At 57.5% G+C, this 23,230-nt stretch overlaps 2 protein-coding genes across 3 annotated transcripts; both read left to right on the top strand.

Moving 5' to 3' along the window:
- Positions 1-119: 119 nt before the first annotated feature.
- Positions 120-22,905, top strand: F11R (F11 receptor). Of its 2 annotated transcripts, none has more exons than XM_040411129.1 (10): positions 120-244; positions 6,137-6,184; positions 6,258-6,368; positions 6,448-6,591; positions 8,614-8,816; positions 11,471-11,570; positions 11,657-11,764; positions 11,850-11,859; positions 11,987-12,029; positions 22,536-22,905. In XM_040411129.1, the coding sequence occupies exons 1-10, from the start codon at positions 196-198 to the stop codon at positions 22,569-22,571; spliced, it is 852 nt and encodes a 283-aa protein (XP_040267063.1). In that variant the 5' UTR covers positions 120-195; the 3' UTR covers positions 22,572-22,905. The 2 variants fall into 2 exon arrangements, with proteins under 2 accessions (XP_040267063.1, XP_040267062.1); XM_040411128.1 differs by lacking the exon at positions 120-244 and adding an exon at positions 846-957.
- Positions 9,148-10,997, top strand: LOC120981588 (leucine-rich repeat extensin-like protein 1). Its single transcript, XM_040411126.1, has 3 exons — positions 9,148-9,172; positions 9,346-9,386; positions 9,417-10,997. The coding sequence occupies exons 1-3, from the start codon at positions 9,156-9,158 to the stop codon at positions 10,841-10,843; spliced, it is 1,485 nt and encodes a 494-aa protein (XP_040267060.1). The 5' UTR covers positions 9,148-9,155; the 3' UTR covers positions 10,844-10,997.
- Positions 22,906-23,230: the final 325 nt, after the last annotated feature.

The following is a 23,230-nucleotide window of genomic DNA, read 5'->3' as shown; positions in this document are numbered from 1 at the left end:
CTCTGGCCGAACCGGTTTCTGTACCTGAGAGCCGCTGTGAGTGACGGGTTTTCTAACCAATCGGCAGTCAGGTGGTGATCGTCCGTACCAATCAGCGGTGGAGTGCAGGCAAGGTGAGGCAGGTGCCCTTGTGACGTCACGGGGCGGAGTCTCTAAACTTGTTTGTTCGTAGAATCCAACCGAAACCCAACAGACATGGAGAGCGCAAAGAGTAGGCTGCTGGGGGTCGTAGTCCTGTCCCTGTGTGAGTATGGAGGGGGTCGTAGTCCTGTCCATGTGTGAGTATGGAGGGGGTCGTAGTCCTGTCCTGTGTGAGTATGGAGGGGGTCGTAGTCCTGTCCCTGTGTGAGTATGGAGGGGGTCATAGTCCTGTCCCTGTGTGAGTATGGAGGGGGTCGTAGTCCTGTCCCTGTGTGAGTATGGAGGGGGTCGTAGTCCTGTCCCTGTGTGAGTATGGAGGGGGTCGTAGTCCTGTCCCTGTGTGAGTATGGAGGGGGTCGTAGTCCTGTCCATGTGTGAGTATGGAGGGGGTCGTAGTCCTGTCCTGTGTGAGTATGGAGGGGGTCGTAGTCCTGTCCCCGTGTGAGTATGGAGGGGGTCGTAGTCCTCTCCCCGTGTGAGTATGGAGGGGGTCGTAGTCCTCTCCCCGTGTGAGTATGGAGGGGGTCGTAGTCCTGTCCCCGTGTGAGTATGGAGGGGGTCGTAGTCCTCTCCCTGTGTGAGTATGGAGGGGGTTGTAGTCCTGTCCCCGTGTGAGTATGGAGGGGGTCGTAGTCCTCTCCCTGTGTGAGTATGGAGGGGGTCGTAGTCCTCTCCCTGTGTGAGTATGGAGGGGGTTGTAGTCCTGTCCCCGTGTGAGTATGGAGGGGGTCATAGTTCTGTCCTCGTGTCTGGATGCTGGGGGTCGTAGTCATGTCCCCAGGCGGTTTATGATGGGGGTCGTAGTCCTGTCCCTGTGTGAGTATGGGGGCAGCCACAAGGAGACGTTACACTGTATGGGGGCAGCCACAAGGAGACGTTATACTGTATGGGGGGGGCCACAAGGAGACGTTACACTGTATGGGGGCAGCCACAAGGAGACGTTACACTGTATGGGGGCAGCCACAAGGAGACGTTATACTGTATGGGGGGGGCCACAAGGAGACGTTACACTGTATGGGGGCAGCCACAAGGAGACGTTATACTGTATGGGGGCAGCCACAAGGAGACGTTATACTGTATGGGGGCAGCCACAAGGAGACGTTATACTGTATGGGGGCAGCCACAAGGAGACGTTATACTGTATGGGGGCAGCCACAAGGAGACGTTACACTGTATGGGGGGCCACAAGGAGACGTTATACTGTATGGGGGCCACAAGGAGACGTTATACTGTATGGGGCAGCCACAAGGAGACGTTATACTGTATGGGGGCAGCCACAAGGAAACGTTACACTGTATGGGGGCAGCCACAAGGAGACGTTATACTGTATGGGGGGCAGCCACAAGGAGACGTTATACTGTATGGGGGCAGCCACAAGGAAACGTTACACTGTATGGGGGCAGCCACAAGGAGACGTTATACTGTATGGGGGCAGCCACAAGGAGACGTTATACTGTATGGGGGCAGCCACAAGGAGACGTTATACTGTATGGGGGGGCACAAGGAGACGTTATACTGTATGGGGGGCAGCCACAAGGAGAGGTTATACTGTATGGGGGGCAGCCACAAGGAGAGGTTATACTGTATGGGGGCAGCCACAAGGAGACGTTATACTGTATGGGGGCAGCCACAAGGAGACGTTATACTGTATGGGGGCCACAAGGAGACGTTATACTGTATGGGGGCAGCCACAAGGAGCCGTTATACTGTATGGGGGCAGCCACAAGGAGACGTTATACTGTATGGGGGCAGCCACAAGGAAACGTTACACTGTATGGGGGCAGCCACAAGGAGACGTTATACTGTATGGGGGCAGCCACAAGGAGAGGTTATACTGTATGGGGGCAGCCACAAGGAGACGTTATACTGTATGGGGGCCACAAGGAGACGTTATACTGTATGGGGGGGCACAAGGAGAGGTTATACTGTATGGGGGCAGCCACAAGGAGACGTTATACTGTATGGGGGCAGCCACAAGGAGACGTTATACTGTATGGGGGCAGCCACAAGGAGACGTTATACTGTATGGGGGCAGCCACAAGGAGACGTTATACTGTATGGGGGCCACAAGGAGACGTTATACTGTATGGGGGCAGCCACAAGGAGCCGTTATACTGTATGGGGGCAGCCACAAGGAGACATTATACTGTATGGGGGGCAGCCACAAGGAGACGTTATACTGTATGGGGGCAGCCACAAGGAAACGTTACACTGTATGGGGGCAGCCACAAGGAGACGTTATACTGTATGGGGGCAGCCACAAGGAGACGTTATACTGTATGGGGGCAGCCACAAGGAGACGTTATACTGTATGGGGGCCACAAGGAGACGTTATACTGTATGGGGGGGCACAAGGAGAGGTTATACTGTATGGGGGCAGCCACAAGGAGACGTTATACTGTATGGGGGCGGCCACAAGGAGACGTTATACTGTATGGGGGCAGCCACAAGGAGACGTTATACTGTATGGGGGCAGCCACAAGGAGACGTTATACTGTATGGGGGCAGCCACAAGGAGACGTTATACTGTATGGGGGCAGCCACAAGGAGACGTTACACTGTATGGGGGCAGCCACAAGGAGACGTTACACTGTATGGGGGGCAGCCACAAGGAGACGTTATACTGTATGGGGCAGCCACAAGGAGACGTTATACTGTATGGGGGGGGCACAAGGAGACGTTATACTGTATGGGGGGGCACAAGGAGACGTTATACTGTATGGGGGGGCACAAGGAGACGTTATACTGTATTGGGCTTATACCGGTAGGACTCATGACCTGTATACTCCCCTTGGGTCTAGTACAGCCCCATCTATGTGCACTGTCTGCGGGGGTGGCCGGGTGCTGTGCACTGTATATGGGCAGGGGTCGGGCGTTCATGTGTATATGGGGGGCAGTAAATGGTAAAGTGGTAGATTTTTGTTTTGGGTGCCATTTCTCAACGCTCGAGTTGGCACTGCCATATGCAGGGGCTGCTGCAAGAACCGAGGAGCCTGCCCATAGATCAGGCATCCTCAAACTGCGGCCCTCCAGCTGTTGTAAAACTACAACTCCCACAATGCCCTGCTGTAGGCGGAGACCTGTAGGCTGTTTGGGCATGCTGGGAGTTGTAGTTTTGCAAAACCTGGAGGGCTGCAGTTTGAGGAGCCTGCTATAGATGGTGTTACCTAGGAGACATGTTTATTCATTACCCTAGTCCGCATGTGTGTTCCCCCGCTGTGGACAATGGTACAGGCCTGGGAGGATGCCGCTGTCTTTTCTCCTCTCTCATTGGCTGCTAAAGTTTGGGCCTTCAGGGTGGCCGTAGCGTGGGTGGAGTCCAGGTAAAGTAGGAAGGAGGAGGGGGCGGTGAGATCTGGCAGGCAATGTGCACAGACGGACGGACGCAGGCGTTTTAGAAGCGGTCAGTGCAAGTGCGATCGCTCCTATGACGTCACTAATATACCGCGGTAATTAAGAAACAGTGATATCGCCTGTAACGGATCTCCTGGCACCCCGACCCGGGTACCTCCGTTGATAAATGCTCCCAGTGCCTCCCGGGACTCCAAGCACTTCGCTCGACACCAATACCACCCCAGGAACAGCTCTTACAAGAGCTAGGAGTAATAGCCAGGGGAGTATACAAGTATAGCAATCCCCACACATGAGACGAGGCTCTATGGGGAATGTAAAACAGGAACGCTTTATTGAGGGCTAGCCGCCCGTATTTAAGCAGGTCCCCATCTGGTGTACACGCCCCTAGGGGACCAGAAGGAAGACTGTGACACAGGACACACACGTAGCACTCAGGATACACAGACACAATACATCCCCACAATGCATCATGGTTTCCTCCTCTCTGCCCTGGAGACACCCGAGGAGCAATTCAATTATCGCTCAGGACAAAGGGAAATCGCCAATACACATGTGGGAACAACAGGACAGGAATCACCACCCAAACACACAATGTCACAACCCTCACAGCAAACACAGACATTTAACATAGCCCCAGATAGCTCAAGTCTGAGGGCATATCCTTAGGGGAATGGCACTCAGAATACACAAATACAATACAGGTCCTTCTCAAAAAATTAGCATATTGTGATAAAGTCCATTATTTCCTGTAATGTACTGATAAACATTAGTCTTTCACATATTTTAGATTCATTACACACAACTGAAGTAGTTCAAGCCTTTTCTTGTTTTAATATTGATGATTTTGGCATACAGCTCATGAAAACCCCAAATTCCTATCTCAAAAAATTTGCATATTTCATCCGACCAATAAAAGAAAAGTGTTTTTAATACAAAAAAAGTCAACCTTCAAATAACGAAGTTCAGTTCTGCCCTCAATACTTGGTGGGGAATCCTTCAATGCGGCAATGTGGCATGGAGGCAATCAGCCTGTGGCCCTGCGGAGGTGTTAAGGGGGCCCAGGAGGCTTCCATAGCGGCCTCATCCAGAGTGTTGGGTCTTGCGTCTCTCAATATCCCACAGATTCTCTATGGGGTTCAGGTCAGGAGAGTTGGCAGGCCAATTGAGCACAGTAATACCATGGTCAGTAAACCATTTACCAGTGGTGTTGGCGCTGTGAGCAGGTGCCAGGTCGTGCTGAAAAATGACATCTTCATCTCCATAAAGCTTTTCAGCAGATGGAAGCATGAAGTGCTCCAAAATCTCCTGATAGCTAGCTGCATTGATAAAACACAGCGGACCAACACCAGCAGCTGACATGGCACCCCAGACCATCACTGACTGTGGGGACTTGACATTGGACTTCAGGCATTTCGGCATTTCCCTCTCCCCAGTCTTCCTCCAGACTCTGGCCCCTTGATTTCCGAATGACATGCAAAATTTGCTTTCATCCCAAAAAAGTACTTTGGACCACTGAGCAGCAGTCCGGTGCTGCTTCTCTGTAGCCCAGGTCAGGCGCTTCTGCCGCTGTTTCTGGTTCAAAAGTGGCTTGACCTGGGGAATGCGGCACCTGTAGCCCATTTCCTGCACGACCTGGCACCTGCTCACAGCGCCAACACCACCGCTAACTGGTTACTGACCATGGAATTACTGCCAACTCTCCTGACCTGAACCCCATAGAGAATCTGTGGGATATTGAGAGACGCAAGACCCAACACTCTGGATGAGGCCGCTATGGAAGCATCCTGGGCCCCCATAACACCTCCGCAGGGCCACAGGCTGATCGCCTCCATGCCACATTGAAGGATTCCCCACCAAGTATTGAGGGCAGAACTGAACTTAGTTATTTGAAGGTTGACTTTTTTTGTATTAAAAACACTTCTTTTATTGGTCGGATGAAATATGCTAATTTTTTGAGATAGGAATTTGGGGTTTTCATGAGCTGTATGCCAAAATCATCAATATTAAACCAAGAAAAGGCTTGAACTCCTTCAGTTGTGTGTAATGAATGTAAAACATATGACAGTCTAATGTTTATCAGGACATTACAGGAAATAATGGACTTTATCACAATATGGTAATTTTCTGAGAAGGACCTGTACAATTAGCTATCTGGGTGCCCTCACATAACAACATACAATGTGCGGCCGGTGTGTCTGCTCCTTTAAAGTTAGTATGGGCCATAATCCTGAGGCAAGAGGCTGGTAAACGGGCCTCTCCGAAACCCAGTGGCGAGGTTGGTTTGGCCACATCGCCGTTTCTTAATACCGCGGTATCGTTAACACCGGTATATTGCCCAACCCTAGTCCTGTCCCTGTGTGAGTATGGAGGGGGTCATAGTTCTGTCCCCGTGTCTGGATGCTGGGGGTCGCAGTCCTGCCCCCGGGCAGTTTATGATGGGGGTCGCAGTCCTGTCCCTGGGTGAGGTCAGGGGCGTTCATTAAAGGGCCGGTGTCTGACGTTCTCTATAGAGGCAGAATGTCACCCGACCAGTCTGACCGGCTCCTGCGTCAACACTTCCTGCAGCCTGTGGATCACCCCCATCATCCCTGACCCCAGGAGCTGACAGTCTGCTCTCCTCACTATGTCTTGTCCTCCTCAGGTGCTGCGGTGCTGGGCGCCCCGGAGCAGCGTGTAAAGGAAGGAGCAAGTAAGTGCCCCCCGTCCTGTGCCGCCTAGTGACTACTCTGCCCCGTGCTGACCGTGCCATTACTTCTCTGCAGATGTGGACTTCTCCTGTAACTACCCCCCATCCTTCCAGAATCCGCGCATCGAGTGGAAGTTCAGCTCCAGCCAGAACACCGCCTTCATCTACTACAATGGAGAGCTGACGGGTGCGTGTGCCGCTACATATACCGGGGGGCAGTACCGCCTGAGCGTGTCCCCCGTACTATGTCACCTCTCTTCTTCTAGCCTCCTATAAAAACAGGGCGCAATTCTTCCCGCAAGGACTGAGGCTGCAGAGCGTGACCCCGAAAGATGCGGGCGAGTACGTGTGCGAGGTGACGGGCGCTGCCTCCTCGTACATAGAGCTCAAGACCCCGCTGGTGGTCCTAGGTGAGTATGAGAGCGAACAGGGGTGTGTAAGAGAGCACGGGGGTGTGAGAAGATGTATGAGAGAGCACAGAGGGGGGGTGAGAAGATGTATGAGAGAGCACGGGGGTGTGAGAAGATGTATGAGAGAGCACGGGGGTGTGAGAAGATGTATGAGAGAGCACAGGGGTGTGAGAAGATGTATGAGAGAGCACACGGGGGGTGTGAGAAGATGTATGAGAGAGCACACGGGGGGTGAGAAGATGTAGGAGAGAGCACAGAGGGGGGGTGAGAAGATGTAGGAGAGAGCACAGAGGGGGGGTGAGAAGATGTAGGAGAGAGCACGGGGGTGTGAGAAGATGTATGAGAGAGCACAGAGGGGGGGTGAGAAGATGTATGAGAGAGCACGGGGGTGTGAGAAGATGTATGAGAGAGCACGGGGGTGTGAGAAGATGTATGAGAGAGCACAGGGGTGTGAGAAGATGTATGAGAGAGCACACGGGGGGTGTGAGAAGATGTATGAGAGAGCACACGGGGGGTGAGAAGATGTAGGAGAGAGCACAGAGGGGGGGTGAGAAGATGTAGGAGAGAGCACGGGGGTGTGAGAAGATGTATGAGAGAGCACACGGGGGGTGTGAGAAGATGTATGAGAGAGCACACGGGGGGTGTGAGAAGATGTATGAGAGAGCACACGGGGGGTGAGAAGATGTAGGAGAGAGCACAGAGGGGGGGTGAGAAGATGTAGGAGAGAGCACGGGGGTGTGAGAAGATGTATGAGAGAGCACAGAGGGGGGGTGAGAAGATGTAGGAGAGAGCACGGGGGTGTGAGAAGATGTATGAGAGAGCACGGGGGTGTGAGAAGATGTATGAGAGAGCACGGGGGGTGAGAAGATGTATGAGAGAGCACGGGGGTGTGAGAAGATGTAGGAGAGAGCACGGGGGTGTGAGAAGATGTAGGAGAGAGCACGGGGGTGTGAGAAGATGTATGAGAGAGCACGGGGGTGTGAGAAGATGTATGAGAGAGCACGGGGGTGTGAGAAGATGTATGAGAGAGCACGGTGGGTGAGAAGATGTATGAGAGAGCACAGGGGTGTGAGAAGATGTATGAGAGAGCACACGGGGGGTGAGAAGATGTATGAGAGAGCACGGGGGGTGAGAAGATGTAGGAGAGAGCACGGGGGTGTGAGAAGATGTATGAGAGAGCACGGTGGGTGAGAAGATGTATGAGAGAGCACGGGGGGTGAGAAGATGTAGGAGAGAGCACGGGGGTGTGAGAAGATGTATGAGAGAGCACGGGGTGTGAGAAGATGTATGAGAGAGCACGGGGGTGTGAGAAGATGTATGAGAGAGCACGGGGGTGTGAGAAGATGTATGAGAGAGCACAGGGGTGTGAGAAGATGTATGAGAGAGCACAGGGGTGTGAGAAGATGTATGAGAGAGCACAGGGGTGTGAGAAGATGTATGAGAGAGCACAGGGGTGTGAGAAGATGTATGAGAGAGCACGGGGGTGTGAGAAGATGTAGGAGAGAGCACGGGGGTGTGAGAAGATGTAGGAGAGAGCACGGGGGTGTGAGAAGATGTAGGAGAGAGCACGGGGGTGTGAGAAGATGTAGGAGAGAGCACGGGGGTGTGAGAAGATGTATGAGAGAGCACGGGGGTGTGAGAAGATGTAGGAGAGAGCACGGGGGTGTGAGAAGATGTATGAGAGAGCACGGGGGTGTGAGAAGATGTAGGAGAGAGCACGGGGGTGTGAGAAGATGTAGGAGAGAGCACGGGGGTGTGAGAAGATGTATGAGAGAGCACGGGGGTGTGAGAAGATGTATGAGAGAGCACGGGGGTGTGAGAAGATGTATGAGAGAGCACGGGGGTGTGAGAAGATGTATGAGAGAGCACGGGGGTGTGAGAAGATGTATGAGAGAGCACGGGGGTGTGAGAAGATGTATGAGAGAGCACACGGGGGTGTGAGAAGATGTATGAGAGAGGGCACACGGGTGTGAGGTGGCATGTTGTCTGCACACTGTGTAACGTGTAGGGTTCCTCTTTCAGTTCCACCCTCTACGCCGGTGGCTGAGGTGCCCACATCTTTGACCATCGGGAGCTCCGCCACCCTGCGATGTGTGGAGAACGGGGCCTCCCCTCCCCCAAAATTCACCTGGTACAAGAACAATATACTGATGCCTGAAGACCCCAAGACCAACCCCAACTTCCAGAACTCCTCCTACATCATCAACCCCGACACCGGCGACCTGGTAACATGTGCCTCCTATTAACCAGCCCCCATCCTGTACTGCCCGTAGAGCTGTATGGTTACCCACCACTTATCCCATACTGGATCCCTCCTGTACTGCCCGTAGAGCTGTATGGTTACCCACCACTTATCCCATACTGGATCCCTCCTGTACTGCCCGTAGAGCTGTATGGTTACCCACCACTTATCCCATACTGGATCCCTCCTGTACTGCCCGTAGAGCTGTATGGTTACCCACCACTTATCCCATACTGGATCCCTCCTGTACTGCCCGTAGAGCTGTATGGTTACCCACCACTTATCCCATACTGGATCCCTCCTGTACTGCCCGTGGAGCTGTATGGTTACCCTCCCACCCCTTACTGGATCCCTCCTGTACTGCCCGTAGAGCTGTATGGTTACCCACCACTTATCCCATACTGGATCCCTCCTGTACTGCCCGTAGAGCTGTATGGTTACCCACCACTTATCCCATACTGGATCCCTCCTGTACTGCCCGTAGAGCTGTATGGTTACCTACCACTTATCCCATACTGGATCCCTTCTGTACTGCCAGTGGAGCTGTATGGTTACCCCTCGTCACCACTTATCCCATACTGGATCCCTCCTGTACTGCTCGTGGAGCTGTATGGTTACCCACCACTTATCCCATACTGGATCCCTCCTGTACTGCCCGTAGAGCTGTATGGTTACCCACCACTTATCCCATACTGGATCCCTCCTGTACTGCCCGTAGAGCTGTATGGTTACCCACCATACTGGATCCCTCCTGTACTGCCCGTAGAGCTGTATGGTTACCCACCACTTATCCCATACTGGATCCCTCCTGTACTGCCCGTAGAGCTGTATGGTTACCCACCACTTATCCCATACTGGATCCCTCCTGTACTGCCCGTAGAGCTGTATGGTTACCCACCATACTGGATCCCTCCTGTACTGCCCGTAGAGCTGTATGGTTACCCACCACTTATCCCATACTGGATCCCTCCTGTACTGCCCGTGGAGCAGTATGAACATTTCACCCCCCCCATACTGGATCCCTCCTGTACTGCCCGTAGAGCTGTATGGTTACCCACCACTTATCCCATACTGGATCCCTCCTGTACTGCCCGTAGAGCTGTATGGTTACCCACCACTTATCCCATACTGGATCCCTCCTGTACTGCCCGTAGAGCTGTATGGTTACCCACCACTTATCCCATACTGGATCCCTCCTGTACTGCCCGTAGAGCTGTATGGTTACCCACCACTTATCCCATACTGGATCCCTCCTGTACTGCCCGTAGAGCTGTATGGTTACCCACCACTTATCCCATACTGGATCCCTCCTGTACTGCCCGTAGAGCTGTATGGTTACCCACCACTTATCCCATACTGGATCCCTCCTGTACTGCCCGTAGAGCTGTATGGTTACCCACCACTTATCCCATACTGGATCCCTCCTGTACTGCCCGTAGAGCTGTATGGTTACCCACCACTTATCCCATACTGGATCCCTCCTGTACTGCCCGTAGAGCTGTATGGTTACCCACCACTTATCCCATACTGGATCCCTCCTGTACTGCCCGTAGAGCTGTATGGTTACCCACCACTTATCCCATACTGGATCCCTCCTGTACTGCCCGTAGAGCTGTATGGTTACCCACCACTTATCCCATACTGGATCCCTCCTGTACTGCCCGTAGAGCTGTATGGTTACCCACCACTTATCCCATACTGGATCCCTCCTGTACTGCCCGTAGAGCTGTATGGTTACCCACCACTTATCCCATACTGGATCCCTCCTGTACTGCCCGTAGAGCTGTATGGTTACCCACCACTTATCCCATACTGGATCCCTCCTGTACTGCCCGTAGAGCTGTATGGTTACCCACCACTTATCCCATACTGGATCCCTCCTGTACTGCCCGTGGAGCTGTATGGTTACCCTCCCACCCCTTACTGGATCCCTCCTGTACTGCCCGTGGAGCTGTATGGTTACCCTCCCACCCCTTACCCCATACTGGATCCCTCCTGTACTGCCCGTAGAGCTGTATGGTTACCCACCACTTATCCCATACTGGATCCCTCCTGTACTGCCCGTAGAGCTGTATGGTTACCCACCACTTATCCCATACTGGATCCCTCCTGTACTGCCCGTGGAGCTGTATGGTTACCCTCCCACCCCTTACTGGATCCCTCCTGTACTGCCCGTGGAGCTGTATGGTTACCCTCCCACCCCTTACCCCATACTGGATCCCTCCTGTACTGCCCGTAGAGCTGTATGGTTACCCTCCCACCCCTTACTGGATCCCTCCTGTACTGCCCGTAGAGCTGTATGGTTACCCTCCATACTGGATCCCTCCTGTACTGCCCGTGGAGCTGTATGGTTACCCTCCCACCCCTTACTGGATCCCTCCTGTACTGCCCGTAGAGCTGTATGGTTACCTACCACTTATCCCATACTGGATCCCTTCTGTACTGCCAGTGGAGCTGTATGGTTACCCTTCGTCACCACTTATCCCATTCTGGATCCCTCCTGTACTGCTCGTGGAGCTGTGTGAACATCCCCCCCCCCCCCCCCCCCCCCCAATACTGGATCCCTCCTGTACCAGATCTGCATTGCTCCTATATAGGTGAGTGATACTAACCTCCAGTTCCTACCTTGTTGTTTAGACCTTTGACCAAGTGACGCAGTCTGACTCAGGGGAGTATTACTGTGGGGTGTCTAATGAAGAGGGGAGCAAGGTGTCTACAGCGGTCACTACGAAGGCTTGTAAGTAGGCGTCTCTGGTGTGGAGCGTTTGCCGTTTCCTGGACTTGGGTGAAGTCCTATTTCCTGTCTTTTTTTATCCCTTGCAGATGAGAAGAACGTTGGTGGGATCGTGGCTGCCGTCATCATAGTCCTCCTCATCCTGGCCTTGATTGGATTTGGCTTGTGGTTTGCGTTCAGCCGCGGATACATTGGGAGTGAGTATCTGACCGCCATGTCAGGGGGTAGTATGTGAGCAGCACGGGGGCACAGTCTAATGGCTCTAATCTCCTTCTGTTTCAGAGAAAACAAAGTAAGTGGAGAGCTGTGACCGTTCCGACCCTGGAAGGCACCTCGTTCCAGAGCAGCCTGCTGGTACAAGTCTGTCAGGTGTCATGACTGTTGCTGGATGTATCTCACTATTTCTCTCTTTCTTTCAGCAAAAAAGTGATCTACAGTCAACCATCAGACACCCGCAGCGATGTAAGTGTGAGGAGGTCGTGTGCCGGGAGGAGTGTGAGGAGGTCGTGTGCCGGGAGGAGTGTGAGGAGGTCGTGTGCCGGAAGGGATGGCTGTCCGGATAGGACTGTGAGGAGGTCGTGTGCCGGGAGGAGTGTGAGGAGGTCGTGTGCCGGGAGGAGTGTGAGGAGGTCGTGTGCCGGGAGGAGTGTGAGGAGGTCGTGTGCCGGGAGGAGTGTGAGGAGGTCGTGTGCCGGGAGGAGTGTGAGGAGGTCGTGTGCCGGGAGGAGTGTGAGGAGGTCGTGTGCCGGGAGGAGTGTGAGGAGGTCGTGTGCCGGGAGGAGTGTGAGGAGGTCGTGTGCCGGGAGGAGTGTGAGGAGGTCGTGTGCCGGGAGGAGTGTGAGGAGGTCGTGTGCCGGGAGGAGTGTGAGGAGGTCGTGTGCCGGGAGGAGTGTGAGGAGGTCGTGTGCCGGGAGGAGTGTGAGGAGGTCGTGTGCCGGGAGGAGTGTGAGGAGGTCGTGTGCCGGGAGGAGTGTGAGGAGGTCGTGTGCCGGGAGGAGTGTGAGGAGGTCGTGTGCCGGGAGGAGTGTGAGGAGGTCGTGTGCCGGGAGGAGTGTGAGGAGGTCGTGTGCCGGGAGGAGTGTGAGGAGGTCGTGTGCCGGGAGGAGTGTGAGGAGGTCGTGTGCCGGGAGGAGTGTGAGGAGGTCGTGTGCCGGGAGGAGTGGCTGTCCGGAGAGGAGTGTGAGGAGGTTGTGTGCCGGGAGCAACGGCTGTGCAGGGAGGAGTGTGTGTGGCTGTGGACGCCCTTGCCTCGGGTAGTGTGTGTGTGTGTGTGTGTGTGTGTGGCTGTGGACGCCCTTGCCTCGGGTAGTGTGTGTGTGTGTGTGGCTGTGGACGCCTTTGCCTCGGGTAGTATGTGTGTGTGGCTGTGGACGCCCTTGCCTCGGGTAGTGTGTGGCTGTGGACGCCCTTGCCTCGGGTAGTGTCTGTGTGTGTGGCTGTGGACGCCTTTGCCTCGGGTAGTGTGTGTGTGGCTGTGGACGCCCTTGCCTCGGGTAGTGTGTGTGTGTGTGGCTGTGGACGCCTTTGCCTCGGGTAGTGTGTGTGTGTGTGGCTGTGGACGCCTTTGCCTCGGGTAGTGTGTGTGTGGCTGTGGACGCCCTTGCCTCGGGTAGTGTGTGTGTGTGTGGCTGTGGACGCCTTTGCCTCGGGTAGTGTGTGTGTGTGTGGCTGTGGACGCCTTTGCCTCGGGTAGTGTGTGTGTGTGTGGCTGTGGACGCCTTTGCCTCGGGTAGTATGTGTGTGGCTGTGGACGCCTTTGCCTCGGGTAGTGTGTGTGTGGCTGTGGACGCCCTTGCCTCGGGTAGTGTGTGGCTGTGGACGCCCTTGCCTCGGGTAGTGTGTGTGTGTGGCTGTGGACGCCCCTTCCCTCGGGTAGTGTGTGGCTGTGGACGCCCTTGCCTCGGGTAGTGTGTGGCTGTGGACGCCCTTGCCTCGGGTAGTGTGTGTGGCTGTGGACGCCCCTTCCCTCGGGTAGTATGTGTGTGTGGCTGTGGACGCCCTTGCCTCGGGTAGTGTGTGTGGCTGTGGACGCCCCTTCCCTCGGGTAGTGTGTGTGTGTGGCTGTGGACGCCCCTTCCCTCGGGTAGTGTGTGTGTGGCTGTGGACGCCCCTTCCCTCGGGTAGTGTGTGTGTGTGGCTGTGGACGCCCTTGCCTCGGGTAGTGTGTGTGGCTGTGGACGCCCTTCCCTCGGGTAGTGTGTGTGTGTGTGTGTGGCTGTGGACGCCCCTTCCCTCGGGTAGTGTGTGTGTGGCTGTGGACGCCCCTTCCCTCGGGTAGTGTGTGTGTGGCTGTGGACGCCCCTTCCCTCGGGTAGTGTGTGTGTGGCTGTGGACGCCCTTGCCTCGGGTAGTGTGTGTGGCTGTGGACGCCCTTGCCTCGGGTAGTATGTGTGTGTGGCTGTGGACGCCCTTGCCTCGGGTAGTGTGTGTGGCTGTGGACGCCCTTGCCTCGGGTAGTGTGTGTGGCTGTGGACGCCCTTGCCTCGGGTAGTGTGTGGCTGTGGACGCCCCTTCCCTCGGGTAGTGTGTGTGTGTGGCTGTGGACGCCCTTGCCTCGGGTAGTGTCTGTGTGTGTGGCTGTGGACGCCCTTGCCTCGGGTAGTGTGTGTGTGTGTGTGTGTGGCTGTGGACGCCCTTGCCTCGGGTAGTGTGTGGCTGTGGACGCCCTTGCCTCGGGTAGTGTCTGTGTGTGTGGCTGTGGACGCCCCTTCCCTCGGGTAGTGTGTGGCTGTGGACGCCCTTGCCTCGGGTAGTGTGTGTGTGTGGCTGTGGACGCCCCTTCCCTCGGGTAGTGTGTGGCTGTGGACGCCCTTGCCTCGGGTAGTGTGTGGCTGTGGACGCCCTTGCCTCGGGTAGTGTGTGGCTGTGGACGCCCTTGCCTCGGGTAGTGTCTGTGTGTGTGGCTGTGGACGCCCTTGCCTCGGGTAGTGTCTGTGTGTGTGGCTGTGGACGCCCTTGCCTCGGGTAGTGTGTGTGTGTGTGTGTGTGTGTGTGTGTGTGTGTGTGTGTGTGGCTGTGGACGCCCTTCCCTCGGGTAGTGTGTGTGTGTGGCTGTGGACGCCCCTTCCCTCGGGTAGTGTGTGTGGCTGTGGACGCCCTTGCCTCGGGTAGTGTGTGTGTGTGGCTGTGGACGCCCTTGCCTCGGGTAGTGTGTGTGTGTGTGTGGCTGTGGACGCCCTTGCCTCGGGTAGTGTGTGTGTGTGGCTGTGGACGCCCTTGCCTCGGGTAGTGTGTGTGTGTGTGGCTGTGGACGCCCTTGCCTCGGGTAGTGTGTGTGTGTGTGTGGCTGTGGACGCCCTTGCCTCGGGTAGTGTGTGTGGCTGTGGACGCCCTTGCCTCGGGTAGTGTGTGTGTGTGTGTGTGTGTGTGTGGCTGTGGACGCCCTTGCCTCGGGTAGTGTGTGGCTGTGGACGCCCTTGCCTCGGGTAGTGTGTGTGGCTGTGGACGCCCTTGCCTCGGGTAGTGTGTGTGTGTGTGTGTGTGTGGCTGTGGACGCCCTTGCCTCGGGTAGTGTGTGGCTGTGGACGCCCTTGCCTCGGGTAGTGTGTGTGTGGCTGTGGACGCCCTTGCCTCGGGTAGTGTGTGTGTGTGTGGCTGTGGACGCCCTTGCCTCGGGTAGTGTGTGTGTGTGTGGCTGTGGACGCCTTTGCCTCGGGTAGTATGTGTGTGGCTGTGGACGCCTTTGCCTCGGGTAGTGTGTGTGTGGCTGTGGACGCCCTTGCCTCGGGTAGTGTGTGGCTGTGGACGCCCTTGCCTCGGGTAGTGTGTGTGTGTGTGTGTGTGTGTGGCTGTGGACGCCCTTGCCTCGGGTAGTGTGTGTGTGTGTGGCTGTGGACGCCCTTGCCTCGGGTAGTGTCTGTGTGTGTGTGGCTGTGGACGCCTTTGCCTCGGGTAGTGTCTGTGTGTGTGTGTGGCTGTGGACGCCTTTGCCTCGGGTAGTATGTGTGTGGCTGTGGACGCCCTTGCCTCGGGTAGTGTGTGGCTGTGGACGCCCTTGCCTCGGGTAGTGTGTGTGTGTGTGGCTGTGGACGCCCTTGCCTCGGGTAGTGTCTGTGTGTGTGGCTGTGGACGCCCTTGCCTCGGGTAGTGTGTGTGTGTGTGTGTGGCTGTGGACGCCCTTGCCTCGGGTAGTGTGTGTGTGTGTGGCTGTGGACTCCTTTGCCTCGGGTAGTATGTGTGTGGCTGTGGACCCCTTTGCCTCGGGTAGTGTGTGTGTGGCTGTGGACGCCCCTTCCCTCGGGTAGTGTGTGGCTGTGGACGCCCTTGCCTCGGGTAGTGTGTGGCTGTGGACGCCCTTGCCTCGGGTAGTGTGTGTGGCTGTGGACGCCCTTGCCTCGGGTAGTGTGTGTGGCTGTGGACGCCCTTGCCTCGGGTAGTATGTGTGTGTGGCTGTGGACGCCCTTGCCTCGGGTAGTGTGTGTGGCTGTGGACGCCCTTGCCTCGGGTAGTGTGTGTGGCTGTGGACGCCCTTGCCTCGGGTAGTGTGTGGCTGTGGACGCCCCTTCCCTCGGGTAGTGTGTGTGTGTGGCTGTGGACGCCCTTGCCTCGGGTAGTGTCTGTGTGTGTGGCTGTGGACGCCCTTGCCTCGGGTAGTGTGTGTGTGTGTGTGTGTGGCTGTGGACGCCCTTGCCTCGGGTAGTGTGTGGCTGTGGACGCCCTTGCCTCGGGTAGTGTCTGTGTGTGTGGCTGTGGACGCCCCTTCCCTCGGGTAGTGTGTGGCTGTGGACGCCCTTGCCTCGGGTAGTGTGTGTGTGTGGCTGTGGACGCCCCTTCCCTCGGGTAGTGTGTGGCTGTGGACGCCCTTGCCTCGGGTAGTGTGTGGCTGTGGACGCCCTTGCCTCGGGTAGTGTGTGGCTGTGGACGCCCTTGCCTCGGGTAGTGTCTGTGTGTGTGGCTGTGGACGCCCTTGCCTCGGGTAGTGTCTGTGTGTGTGGCTGTGGACGCCCTTGCCTCGGGTAGTGTGTGTGTGTGTGTGTGTGTGTGTGTGTGTGTGTGTGGCTGTGGACGCCCTTCCCTCGGGTAGTGTGTGTGTGTGGCTGTGGACGCCCCTTCCCTCGGGTAGTGTGTGTGGCTGTGGACGCCCTTGCCTCGGGTAGTGTGTGTGTGTGGCTGTGGACGCCCTTGCCTCGGGTAGTGTGTGTGTGTGTGTGGCTGTGGACGCCCTTGCCTCGGGTAGTGTGTGTGTGTGGCTGTGGACGCCCTTGCCTCGGGTAGTGTGTGTGTGTGTGGCTGTGGACGCCCTTGCCTCGGGTAGTGTGTGTGTGTGTGTGGCTGTGGACGCCCTTGCCTCGGGTAGTGTGTGTGGCTGTGGACGCCCTTGCCTCGGGTAGTGTGTGTGTGTGTGTGTGTGTGTGTGTGGCTGTGGACGCCCTTGCCTCGGGTAGTGTGTGGCTGTGGACGCCCTTGCCTCGGGTAGTGTGTGTGGCTGTGGACGCCCTTGCCTCGGGTAGTGTGTGTGTGTGTGTGTGTGTGGCTGTGGACGCCCTTGCCTCGGGTAGTGTGTGGCTGTGGACGCCCTTGCCTCGGGTAGTGTGTGTGTGGCTGTGGACGCCCTTGCCTCGGGTAGTGTGTGTGTGTGTGGCTGTGGACGCCCTTGCCTCGGGTAGTGTGTGTGTGTGTGGCTGTGGACGCCTTTGCCTCGGGTAGTATGTGTGTGGCTGTGGACGCCTTTGCCTCGGGTAGTGTGTGTGTGGCTGTGGACGCCCTTGCCTCGGGTAGTGTGTGGCTGTGGACGCCCTTGCCTCGGGTAGTGTGTGTGTGTGTGTGTGTGTGTGGCTGTGGACGCCCTTGCCTCGGGTAGTGTGTGTGTGTGTGGCTGTGGACGCCCTTGCCTCGGGTAGTGTCTGTGTGTGTGTGGCTGTGGACGCCTTTGCCTCGGGTAGTGTCTGTGTGTGTGTGTGGCTGTGGACGCCTTTGCCTCGGGTAGTATGTGTGTGGCTGTGGACGCCCTTGCCTCGGGTAGTGTGTGGCTGTGGACGCCCTTGCCTCGGGTAGTGTGTGTGTGTGTGGCTGTGGACGCCCTTGCCTCGGGTAGTGTCTGTGTGTGTGGCTGTGGACGCCCTTGCCTCGGGTAGTGTGTGTGTGTGTGTGTGGCTGTGGACGCCCTTGCCTCGGGTAGTGTGTGTGTGTGTGGCTGTGGACTCCTTTGCCTCGGGTAGTATGTGTGTGGCTGTGGACCCCTTTGCCTCGGGTAGTGTGTGTGTGGCTGTGGACGCCCTTGCCTCGGGTAGTGTGTGGCTGTGGACGCCCTTGCCTCGGGTAGTGTGTGTGTGTGTGTGTGTGTGGCTGTGGACGCCCTTGCCTCGGGTAGTGTCTGTGTGTGTGGCTGTGGACGCCCTTGCCTCGGGTAGTGTGTGTGTGTGTGGCTGTGGACGCCCCTTCCCTCGGGTAGTGTGTGTGTGTGTGGCTGTGGACGCCCCTTCCCTCGGGTAGTGTGTGGCTGTGGACGCCCTTGCCTCGGGTAGTGTGTGGCTGTGGACGCCCTTGCCTCGGGTAGTGTGTGTGGCTGTGGACGCCCCTTCCCTCGGGTAGTGTGTGTGGCTGTGGACGCCCTTGCCTCGGGTAGTATGTGTGTGTGGCTGTGGACGCCCTTGCCTCGGGTAGTGTGTGTGGCTGTGGACGCCCTTGCCTCGGGTAGTGTGTGGCTGTGGACGCCCTTGCCTCGGGTAGTGTGTGGCTGTGGACGCCCTTCCCTCGGGTAGTGTGTGTGTGTGGCTGTGGACGCCCCTTCCCTCGGGTAGTGTGTGTGTGTGGCTGTGGACGCCCTTGCCTCGGGTAGTGTCTGTGTGTGTGGCTGTGGACGCCCTTGCCTCGGGTAGTGTCTGTGTGTGTGGCTGTGGACGCCTTTGCCTCGGGTAGTGTGTGTGTGGCTGTGGACGCCCTTGCCTCGGGTAGTGTGTGTGTGTGTGTGTGTGTGTGTGGCTGTGGACGCCCTTGCCTCGGGTAGTGTGTGTGTGTGGCTGTGGACGCCCTTGCCTCGGGTAGTGTGTGTGTGTGTGTGTGGCTGTGGACGCCCTTGCCTCGGGTAGTGTCTGTGTGTGTGGCTGTGGACGCCCTTGCCTCGGGTAGTGTGTGTGTGTGTGTGTGTGGCTGTGGACGCCCTTGCCTCGGGTAGTGTGTGTGTGTGGCTGTGGACGCCCTTGCCTCGGGTAGTGTGTGTGTGTGTGGCTGTGGACGCCCTTGCCTCGGGTAGTGTCTGTGTGTGTGGCTGTGGACGCCCTTGCCTCGGGTAGTGTGTGTGTGTGTGTGTGTGTGGCTGTGGACGCCCTTGCTTCGGGTAGTGTCTGTGTGTGTGTGGCTGTGGACGCCTTTGCCTCGGGTAGTGTCTGTGTGTGTGTGGCTGTGGACGCCTTTGCCTCGGGTAGTATGTGTGTGGCTGTGGACGCCCTTGCCTCGGGTAGTGTGTGTGGCTGTGGACGCCCCTTCCCTCGGGTAGTGTGTGTGGCTGTGGACGCCCTTGCCTCGGGTAGTGTGTGTGTGTGTGGCTGTGGACGCCCTTGCCTCGGGTAGTGTGTGTGTGTGTGGCTGTGGACGCCCTTGCCTCGGGTAGTGTGTGTGTGTGTGGCTGTGGACGCCCTTGCCTCGGGTAGTATGTGTGTGTGGCTGTGGACGCCCTTGCCTCGGGTAGTATGTGTGTGTGGCTGTGGACGCCCTTGCCTCGGGTAGTATGTGTGTGTGGCTGTGGACGCCCTTGCCTCGGGTAGTATGTGTGTGTGGCTGTGGACGCCCCTTCCCTCGGGTAGTGTGTGTGGCTGTGGACGCCCCTTCCCTCGGGTAGTGTGTGTGTGTGGCTGTGGATGCCCTTGCCTCGGGTAGTGTCTGTGTGTGTGTGGCTGTGGACGCCTTTGCCTCGGGTAGTATGTGTGTGGCTGTGGACGCCTTTGCCTCGGGTAGTGTGTGTGTGGCTGTGGACGCCCTTGCCTCGGGTAGTGTGTGTGTGTGTGTGGCTGTGGACGCCCTTGCCTCGGGTAGTGTGTGTGTGTGTGTGTGTGTGGCTGTGGACGCCCTTGCCTCGGGTAGTGTGTGTGGGGCTGTGGACGCCCTTGCCTCGGGTAGTGTCTGTGTGTGTGGCTGTGGACGCCCTTGCCTCGGGTAGTGTGTGTGTGTGTGGCTGTGGACGCCCCTTCCCTCGGGTAGTGTGTGTGTGTGTGGCTGTGGACGCCCCTTCCCTCGGGTAGTGTGTGGCTGTGGACGCCCTTGCCTCGGGTAGTGTGTGGCTGTGGACGCCCTTGCCTCGGGTAGTGTGTGTGGCTGTGGACGCCCCTTCCCTCGGGTAGTGTGTGTGGCTGTGGACGCCCTTGCCTCGGGTAGTATGTGTGTGTGGCTGTGGACGCCCTTGCCTCGGGTAGTGTGTGTGGCTGTGGACGCCCTTGCCTCGGGTAGTGTGTGGCTGTGGACGCCCTTCCCTCGGGTAGTGTGTGTGTGTGGCTGTGGACGCCCCTTCCCTCGGGTAGTGTGTGTGTGTGGCTGTGGACGCCCTTGCCTCGGGTAGTGTCTGTGTGTGTGGCTGTGGACGCCCTTGCCTCGGGTAGTGTCTGTGTGTGTGGCTGTGGACGCCCTTGCCTCGGGTAGTGTCTGTGTGTGTGGCTGTGGACGCCCCTTCCCTCGGGTAGTGTGTGGCTGTGGACGCCCTTGCCTCGGGTAGTGTGTGTGGCTGTGGACGCCCTTGCCTCGGGTAGTGTGTGTGTGTGGCTGTGGACGCCCTTGCCTCGGGTAGTGTCTGTGTGTGTGGCTGTGGACGCCCTTGCCTCGGGTAGTGTCTGTGTGTGTGGCTGTGGACGCCCTTGCCTCGGGTAGTGTCTGTGTGTGTGGCTGTGGACGCCCTTGCCTCGGGTAGTGTGTGTGTGTGTGTGTGTGTGTGTGTGTGGGTGGCTGTGGACGCCCTTGCCTCGGGTAGTGTGTGGCTGTGGACGCCCTTGCCTCGGGTAGTGTCTGTGTGTGTGGCTGTGGACGCCCTTGCCTCGGGTAGTGTGTGTGTGTGGCTGTGGACGCCCCTTCCCTCGGGTAGTGTGTGGCTGTGGACGCCCTTGCCTCGGGTAGTGTGTGGCTGTGGACGCCCTTGCCTCGGGTAGTGTGTGTGGCTGTGGACGCCCCTTCCCTCGGGTAGTGTGTGTGGCTGTGGACGCCCTTGCCTCGGGTAGTGTCTGTGTGTGTGGCTGTGGACGCCCTTGCCTCGGGTAGTGTGTGTGGCTGTGGACGCCCTTGCCTCGGGTAGTGTGTGGCTGTGGACGCCCTTGCCTCGGGTACTGTGTGTGTGTGTGTGTGGCTGTGGACGCCCCTTCCCTCGGGTAGTGTGTGGCTGTGGACGCCCTTGCCTCGGGTAGTGTGTGTGTGTGGCTGTGGACGCCCTTGCCTCGGGTAGTGTGTGGCTGTGGACGCCCTTGCCTCGGGTAGTGTGTGTGGCTGTGGACGCCCCTTCCCTCGGGTAGTGTGTGTGGCTGTGGACGCCCTTGCCTCGGGTAGTATGTGTGTGTGGCTGTGGACGCCCTTGCCTCGGGTAGTGTGTGTGGCTGTGGACGCCCTTGCCTCGGGTAGTGTGTGGCTGTGGACGCCCTTGCCTCGGGTACTGTGTGTGTGTGTGTGTGGCTGTGGACGCCCCTTCCCTCGGGTAGTGTGTGGCTGTGGACGCCCTTGCCTCGGGTAGTGTGTGGCTGTGGACGCCCCTTCCCTCGGGTAGTGTGTGTGGCTGTGGACGCCCCTTCCCTCGGGTAGTGTGTGTGGCTGTGGACGCCCTTGCCTCGGGTAGTGTGTGTGGCTGTGGACGCCCTTGCCTCGGGTAGTGTGTGTGGCTGTGGACGCCCTTGCCTCGGGTAGTGTGTGTGGCTGTGGACGCCCTTGCCTCGGGTAGTGTGTGGCTGTGGACGCCCCTTCCCTCGGGTAGTGTGTGTGGCTGTGGACGCCCTTCCCTCGGGTAGTGTGTGGCTGTGGACGCCCTTGCCTCGGGTAGTGTGTGGCTGTGGACGCCCCTTCCCTCGGGTAGTGTGTGTGGCTGTGGACGCCCCTTCCCTCGGGTAGTGTGTGTGTGGCTGTGGACGCCCCTTCCCTCGGGTAGTGTGTGTGTGGCTGTGGACGCCCCTTCCCTCGGGTAGTGTGTGTGTGGCTGTGGACGCCCCTTCCCTCGGGTAGTGTGTGTGTGTGGCTGTGGACGCCCTTGCCTCGGGTAGTGTGTGTGTGTGTGTGTGTGTGGACGCCCTTGCCTCGGGTAGTGTGTGTGTGTGTGTGTGTGTGTGTGGCTGTGGACGCCCCTTCCCTCGGGTAGTGTGTGTGGCTGTGGACGCCCTTCCCTCGGGTAGTGTGTGTGTGTGGCTGTGGACGCCCTTGCCTCGGGTAGTGTGTGGCTGTGGACGCCCTTGCCTCGGGTAGTGTGTGGCTGTGGACGCCCTTGCCTCGGGTAGTGTGTGTGTGTGTGTGGCTGTGGACGCCCTTCCCTCGGGTAGTGTGTGTGGCTGTGGACGCCCTTCCCTCGGGTAGTGTGTGTGTGTGGCTGTGGACGCCCTTGCCTCGGGTAGTGTGTGGCTGTGGACGCCCTTGCCTCGGGTAGTGTGTGTGTGGCTGTGGACGCCCCTTCCCTCGGGTAGTGTGTGTGGCTGTGGACGCCCTTCCCTCGGGTAGTGTGTGTGTGTGGCTGTGGACGCCCTTGCCTCGGGTAGTGTGTGGCTGTGGACGCCCTTGCCTCGGGTAGTGTGTGTGTGGCTGTGGACGCCCTTCCCTCGGGTAGTGTGTGTGGCTGTGGACGCCCTTCCCTCGGGTAGTGTGTGTGTGTGGCTGTGGACGCCCTTGCCTCGGGTAGTGTGTGGCTGTGGACGCCCTTGCCTCGGGTAGTGTGTGTGTGGCTGTGGACGCCCTTCCCTCGGGTAGTGTGTGTGTGGCTGTGGACGCCCTTGTGTTGGACAGCTGCTGTGTTTGGCTCTGGGGGCCACGTCCTGGGTCTATATCCACTGAGAAACTAGAAGTTTTTTTTATTTTTAGAAGAACTTCCAGCAGACCTCGTCATTTGTGGTGTGAGTGGGTCGCCTCCTGCTGTCGTCTGCCTGAACACTACTGGAGCTTTAGCGTCTTATTTATCACCCCGCCCCCACTTCCGGGTTAGGGGGTGCTGTGTCCCCAGCCTCGTCCGCCTTCTGATGTTTGCACTATTCAGGTGTGCTCCTCCTTGTGCCTTGATATTCATGAACTGGTAGTAAGACACCGAAGCAACCGCTGGGGGGCCCTGTACAGCCCTGGGGGGTGCCCCTGCATTTTACATGGTCTTCTGTATGAAATGTTTTTAACTTTGTTTTTCTATTTTGTTTTTTAAATCAAATATTGTGAATAAATCTGATAAAGCCAGAAGTCAAGCGTCATCCGTGTCTCATATGATTGGGGGGGTTGGCCATTGCCTCTGGCTCGCCGTGTACAGAGAGCATGCGGTGAGGAGTCTTGTGCTTCTTCATATCCTAGTTCTAGTGGGTTTGATTATTATAGAAGAGGCCATATTGTGATATATTCATAATTTTTGTATGTATTTTAAAGTTGTCCGAAATAGGTTCATGGAGAGGACACAGTTCATATAATTTCTTCTCTATAGAGAAGAGTGTGTGTGGACGCCCTGGCCTTGGCTAGTGTGTCCCGAGCTACTTGAGAAACCTTGGCGCGGTGCTCGGGCTCAGACATATCCTACTGTG

This window comes from Bufo bufo, chromosome 11 (genome assembly GCF_905171765.1).
Source record: "Bufo bufo chromosome 11, aBufBuf1.1, whole genome shotgun sequence".
Lineage (NCBI taxonomy): Eukaryota > Metazoa > Chordata > Amphibia > Anura > Bufonidae > Bufo > Bufo bufo.
Note: the sequence above shows the minus strand (reverse complement) of the source record. Positions and strands in the feature narration are given on the sequence as shown.

Coding starts and splice junctions, on each gene's coding strand:
- F11R (XM_040411128.1), top strand. CDS start 861: ATGGAGGGGGTCATAGTTCTGTCCTCGTGTCTGGATGCTGGGGGTCGT. Junction 6,185..6,257: donor GCGTGTAAAGGAAGGAGCAA/GTAAGTGCCCCC, acceptor ACTTCTCTGCAG/ATGTGGACTTCTCCTGTAAC. Junction 6,369..6,447: donor CTACAATGGAGAGCTGACGG/GTGCGTGTGCCG, acceptor CTCTTCTTCTAG/CCTCCTATAAAAACAGGGCG.
- LOC120981588 (XM_040411126.1), top strand. Junction 9,387..9,416: donor GCCAGTGGAGCTGTATGGTT/ACCCCTCGTCAC, acceptor TCCCATACTGGA/TCCCTCCTGTACTGCTCGTG.